The sequence below is a fragment of the Prosopis cineraria genome, unplaced genomic scaffold, assembly GCF_029017545.1.
Source record: "Prosopis cineraria cultivar Desert tree isolate PC_DT_omini unplaced genomic scaffold, ASM2901754v1 PC15, whole genome shotgun sequence".
NCBI lineage: Eukaryota > Viridiplantae > Streptophyta > Magnoliopsida > Fabales > Fabaceae > Prosopis > Prosopis cineraria.
Window position 1 is genome coordinate 1,003,927 of NW_026555346.1, and position 6,535 is coordinate 1,010,461.

A 6,535-nucleotide genomic window follows, 5' to 3' on the forward strand; every position below is an offset into this window, starting at 1 on the left:
CTCTTGCTACTCAAATGCCCACAATGCCCACAAGGCCTAAAATAACAACCACAGGACAAACATACACACATCAGTATCATAATATTGTTCTTCTAATTTGTCATGATCATTTAAACTATTTTCATCAAAACCAGTTGATCAATTCACACCCATTACTATCATTTAAGACAAATTTACCACTAATATCCAAATGGATCATTTTTATGAAATTCTCGAGTTCAAAATGTTAAAACTAAAACAATTGGAAACCAATGAATTCTGAACATAGCATCTTTAATACCTCAAGTTTTTGATTGAACAAAGTTTTCAAGCCAAACAATTAATCCAATCATCTAAATTAAAAATTATAAAAAATTGGATTAAATATTCCACAAAACCAAAATTCAACATAATCTTTGATCCAACCATAATTCCCAACAAGCATAATCAAGTTACTCAAGTCAGTTAATCAAATTCTCAACCATTGAATGCTAGAATTCAACACGCTGCACTTATAACAACTTATGGTTTGTCCAATTAACCATAATACTAAATATTCATCAATCAAAACCCCAAATAAAGTTAGGAAAGGCTTGACATCACCTCTTGGAGCTAGAAACACTCTCCAATCACAAGAATTAACTAAAAATAATCCCAATAAATCCCAATTTCTACCACCAAAATGAAGAGGACGGAGAGAAATCTGAGTCCTATAACTTATATTTGAGTTTGAAAGCTTTAAAAACCTCATTATCTTTTATCCAAAAACCTCAAACCTTCACTCCTCACATTGCTCTTGCTCTTGCTTCTCCTATGAAAAACCCATGATTTTTTGCTCTATAAATTGCTATTTGCATTTTCATCTACAGGCAATTATGCCTTCATAGATTTCATCTGTAGACGAATGAATTTCACATTTTGACCAGCTTACATCTAGCAAGCGAACACAATTTCACCCTATTTGTTGTCCACCACAAGAGGATGACCTAGGTTAAACTTGTGTTCGCTGGCAATCAAGACCAAAACTTTCAAATCTTACCCTAATTCACCCAAAAAAAGCAACTAAAACTCTTAATGAAATATTTAGATCAAGATTTAAGACACTGGGGTGCAGTGGTGGAGCCACATTTAATTGAGGGCAAATACACCCTTTCAATTTGGCTATATAGTGATGGATTTAATATTTTACACAATCACCCCTTATATATTTATACTTTATACTTTTATCCTTAACTAATTATTTGAGATCACTCAACTCCTTATTAAGATTTAAATATATTAATTACAAATTTGCCTAACCTATAACAATTTAGTTTAAGTATGATGAATTTTAACACAAAATATTAAACTCTTACTATACATGAGACAACCTTCATAAAAAATCATTATTTACCTTTTAATTAACAAAATCAAATCCAAATTGTTCACAATGATTTTTTTCATTATTTACTTTTTTTATTTTTGCTCAACAATATAATTTTAAAAAATGAAATCACAAAGTACTAATTTTTTGTAATTGTTTTTCACCTTTATTATTGTAATGTATATAATTATTTTTAAATTATTAAATATTTATTTTTATAATATTAATATTTTTAAATTAAACCGCACCTCCTGGGCTAGGTTCTGCCACTACTGGAGTGTCAAAATACTTTTTAAGAATTTGAAACCATGAAAAAATGAGGAGTTTTTGTCTTGAATGCTTTAAGTGACATAGCAATTTCACCAGAATTGTTACTGCACCCAGTTTGCCATTTGATTGAGTTTAATTAACTATAACTATTTGAGCCTTAAGTTTAGATTTCGTCGGCTTTATGTTAATTAACCATTCAATATACTATAACTATAACTATGAATCAAATGCTTAGGCAGGAACCAGGTCCAGCCACTTGAAAATGACACAATCAATATCTATAATGATGGCGCCGCGCCGATGTCATTGTACTTATCCTCTCGTTACTTAAAATATATAATATATCTTAAAAAAGAATATATAAATATAAATATTTCTCTTCCTTTTCTCTCACTCTCTCAAACCTGCAAAAGGGGGCCCTTACTTAAGATGGGAAAAGATCGCCTTTCAAAGGAAAATTTGCATACAAAGAAAATCAACTTTTTTGTCTCGATCAAACTGTATGACAATTAACACAGGTTAAGATTGTATATGTTGCCAGATATATTGTACTAACAATACTTGTTTAACAGGCTGCCTCTGCGCATTTTATACAGTGAAATGTATTATTGTTTCTAATTTGAAAACAAAATTTAGTAAAAGCTGACAATAGACTGAAAAAATATAAGAAAATGGCTTGTTTTTTAATACTAGGCATGTTTCTTCTATATAATATATTGAATGGAAATATGGAAAGTGAAATAACTCGTTAATAATTGAAATAGATTCCAGCATTATTCTCTATCATTCGTATAACTACAATATAGGGCACTCACAATTTTCACTTGAGGATTGGCTCCGTGTTTCCAGACAAATACTTTTTTTGTTTTAATTACGAACACATGAAGAAGAATTACATATAAAATGTATTGTAATTTATTTTATGTACAATTTATGAATGATATAACTTTTTTTTTCCAAATTTTATTAAGTTTAATTACCTAAAGGTAAAACATGTTGGATTTTATCATTTATAAACGATAAAGTAATCAGTTTCCTTTTCATGTATATTTTTTTAAAAATAATTAGTCTTAACGTCTATACAAATGCATGAAAAAACACAAAAAATAAATTAACAACTATGCTAGCTATATCAACATCAATGGTAAAACAATACCATCTAAATATTATTGTTTGTCATATAATACTTTTTCGAGCTCCATTCAGAGGATGGGAGGCTTGTATTTAATGTATCTTCAAAACCCCAGGGTAAGATCACAGCGCAGGCGGGCATAATATATCAAGAGAGATCCCGCCGGCACAGAACAGATCAGAAGACCTTCTCGTCGACGCGTCTCCATTAATAGGATAGGAATATGAAGCTCGAGTCAGACAACACCGGAGACAATGTCCCTCTCCTTGCGGACACACAGAAGTCGGCGGCAGGTTCAAATTCACAAAACGGGTCAATACCGGGAGCGGTGTTCAACATCTCAACTACCATGATCGGTGCCGGAATCATGTCGATTCCGGCGACTATGAAGGTACTGGGCATAGTTCCGGGGTTCTTGATGATCGTCTCGGTCGCGCTCGCAACGGAAATCACGGTGGAGTTCATGCTGAGGTACACCGGCTCCGGCAAATCAATCACGTACGCCGGCATGGTGGGCGAGTCCTACGGCAAACTGGGATCACTGGCCGTGAAAGTATGCGTCATCATCACCAATCTAGGCGTCCTTACCATCTACTTGATCATCCTGGGTGAGTCAGGCCTCCTTCGAATTCTGCAAAGAATATCTATCCATGGAACTTTTAATTTTGATGTAATTGGAAGTAAATAGTGCCGCGTAGTGTCGGGTTGGAAGTGATTTGCGGCATCTCAACAAGCTAATTAGGGGGTTAAATTCTTTGTTGGTTACTTGGTTGATTGGTTTAGACTTTAGAGGGTAGATGCAGAGAAAAGTGAAATGGAATTTTTTTTCTTTTTCTTTTTTAAAAAAGAAAGATAAAAGGAAGAATAACCGGTCCATAGTCCATGCCATAACGTCGGTGTTTTCCGGTCAACTATGGGCGCTTTTTTTCCCTTCTAGTGAAAACCAAAAAATAAAGAAAATCTTATTATTAATTTATTATTAGGAATTGAATCATGAGCATAGGTCTCTGTGAAATAAAATAAAAAAAAGAGGGATGGGATAATTCTTTTTAAGAAAAAAATATTTTAGTTTATTTCTTTGTTTTTTTTATTTTGCTAGAATGCATAAAATTCTTGAATTTTAAGGCAGTTATATAACCCCTCTCATATTTAAATATTTAAAAATAACTTCTAGATCTTTAATTTTGTTTTTTTAAAACTCTACCATTAATTAATTATATGTTACATTATTAATAAAATTTTTCATGTCAGATTAATGAGATACACATAGCATGTGAGATAAAAAAATATTTTTATTAATTTTTAACATAATTTAAGATGTGCAAAATTATAATGTTTATTTTTAACATACATGATGATGTTCTTATTTTTTTAGCTAAGCAACGTTGTTCTCAACTTCTCATTGCTCACTGTTATCACAATTTACACAGTTTAAGAAAAAAATATAATTTTATTATTTTTTATTAATTAAAATAGTCTTTTGACAAGATAAATGACATTTTAATTCTTATAAAAATATAATATAACTTTTATATTTTTTTTATTTGCTTAAATAAGGTACCACATAAGTTTCTATGTGTCTTTTTTTAATCTGATAAGGCAAACTCTACTAATAAGATAGCAGAGTATTAAACGGTAATGGATTTTGACCCCAAAAAAAAAATTAAAAGAGTTAATTTTAAATGTTTAAAAGTGATAAAGTCACGTGTAACTGCATGAGAATTTTTATGGATTTTAGCCCATTTATTTTGTTGGGACAGTGGCCGCGATAACCTTGCTTTGACGCTGCGATGGCTGCACCCATCAACGGGCATGGGATTGCGGTCAATTGGGGATGAGGAGGGGACCGACAACCGAGGACCGCGCGGCATTCACATGTCCCAAAATGGATTACAGTAACAATGATTAATACAATGATTTTTAGTGATAAAACACGATAAAGAGGATTGGTAAATGGCAACTTGGCAGGAGACGTGCTTTGCGGGAATGCGTCGAAAGGGGGAGATGAGGTGCACGTGGGTGTCGTGCAAGAATGGCTGGGCGTTCACTGGTGGACCTCCCGCCCTTTTGTCCTTCTTTTCCTCTCTCTCTTCATCATGCTTCCCCTCCTCCTCCTCCGCCGTGTTGGTCTGTACCTTTCCTCCTCTTCTTTTCCTTTTTTTCTTCTCTTTGCTGAATTAATTTGTCTTACACCATCTCGTTTAAATGCTTTACAGATTCTCTGAGGTACAGTTCTGGCATATCAATTCTACTGGCATTGGTGTTCGTCGCCATAAGCTCGTCCATGGCCTTTTACGGGATGTGGTTCGGCAAAACCCAACCTATGAGAATTTTTCCTGATTTCTCTCAGGTGTCCATCCTCGATGTGTTCGCCACCATCCCTGTCTTCGTTACCGGGTTTGGTTTCCATGTCAACGGTACCTTCGGATTGTCATTAACATTCCTTACAAATACACACCCATTAATCTGTATGCATCCAAGTTAATGACGAATAATATATCACATAATATTAATAAATGAGTGGTTTATGTCTTCATCGATCAGTTCATCCAATCAGAGCAGAGCTTGGGAAAGCTGGTGATATGAAGATGGCAGTGCGAGTTTCATTGATAATCTGCGTGGCCATTTACTTCGCCATTGGATTCTTCGGATACCTGTTGTTCGGAGACTCCATATTGACGGACATGCTGGTTAACTTTGACCAGAGTTCCAATGCCCGCGCGGGAAGGTTGCTCAACGATGTGGTGCGGCTGAGCTATGCACTCCATCTCGCGCTGGTGTTTCCCGTCATGAATTATTCCTTGAGGCTCAACATACATGAGCTCTTGTTCTCGGACGAGAACCGACCTGATCTGGCATCCGACACTCCTCGATTCCTGTGCCTGACGTTGAGTTTGCTCGCCTTCACCTACGTCGTAGCCGTAGCTCTTCCAAATATATGGTATTTCTTTCAGTTCTTGGGCTCCACCACCATCGTTTGCCTCTCCTTCATATTCCCTTCCGCTATCATTTTAAGGTACTGATAACTGATTTAGGCTACCTTTATTTGTCCAAATAATTAAATAAGACTGCTCATCATTTCGCTTTGCGTGCTATATGGATGGCTCCGCTTTGTTTAGAATATTTGGCATGTGTGTTTGAGGGCAGGGATATATATGGTATAGCGACCGCGAAAGATCGAGTCATGGCGATTGCGGTGGCTATTTTGGCTGTTGTGACGAGCGGATTGGCTATTTGGACCAACTTGTACGGCTGAACTGCACACCCTTCCACGTTCTGATCGTGAGAAAAAGGAATTCATATAATTTATTTGTCATTTTAGCTTTTTTACTAACTACATGTGTAACTGTAAATTCTCAATGAAGTAAGAACGAACAAATCCCCGGAAACGTCAACGAAGAGATATAATATATTTGGGCGCCAGTAGAGTTATTCACGTCGCGTCTACTTAGATAACAGTGTCAATGGTTCGGTTACTTTTTCTTTCAATTAAGTCGGGATTGTTTAATATCACTTGATAACCGGAGCATGCGTTAATTCTCTGCCAAGAAGAGAGATATGAGAATTCAGGAGTAAGGCGCAGAGGTTCTGGTCGAATCCAGGTTCAAACTTCCGATTTTACTGCGTATTCGGGAATTCATGGGTGGATCCGTGCGCCCTAATGAAAACTTTAATATTGAAATAAAGTAAAAGGAGTACTTAAATTTAAAAATATTAATATTAAAAAATTTTAATTTCATATTAATGTTCTTACAAAATATTTGTTTGTCATTCTCTGTAAAATTAATTTT

At 34.9% G+C, this 6,535-nt stretch overlaps 1 protein-coding gene across 3 annotated transcripts; it reads left to right on the forward strand.

The window, feature by feature from the left end:
• The first annotated feature begins 2,629 nt into the window (after positions 1-2,629).
• Positions 2,630-6,176, forward strand: LOC129294660 (amino acid transporter AVT6C-like). Of its 3 annotated transcripts, none has more exons than XM_054933116.1 (5): positions 2,635-3,352; positions 4,713-4,871; positions 4,961-5,161; positions 5,289-5,760; positions 5,887-6,176. In XM_054933116.1, exons 1-5 carry the CDS (start codon positions 2,968-2,970, stop codon positions 5,906-5,908), a joined length of 1,239 nt encoding a protein of 412 aa, XP_054789091.1. In that variant the 5' UTR covers positions 2,635-2,967; the 3' UTR covers positions 5,909-6,176. The 3 variants fall into 3 exon arrangements, with proteins under 3 accessions (XP_054789092.1, XP_054789091.1, XP_054789090.1); XM_054933115.1 differs by having other exon boundaries at positions 5,892-6,176; XM_054933117.1 differs by lacking the exon at positions 4,713-4,871 and having other exon boundaries at positions 2,630-3,352; positions 5,892-6,176.
• Positions 6,177-6,535: the final 359 nt, after the last annotated feature.

Excerpts from the sequence above, each read along its gene's own strand:
- LOC129294660 (XM_054933115.1), top strand. The coding sequence starts at position 2,968 with ATGAAGCTCGAGTCAGACAACACCGGAGACAATGTCCCTCTCCTTGCG. Across the intron at positions 3,353-4,712 it reads CATCTACTTGATCATCCTGG|GAGACGTGCTTTGCGGGAAT; the intron begins GTGAGTCAGGCC and ends GCAACTTGGCAG. Across the intron at positions 4,872-4,960 it reads CCTCCTCCTCCGCCGTGTTG|ATTCTCTGAGGTACAGTTCT; the intron begins GTCTGTACCTTT and ends AATGCTTTACAG.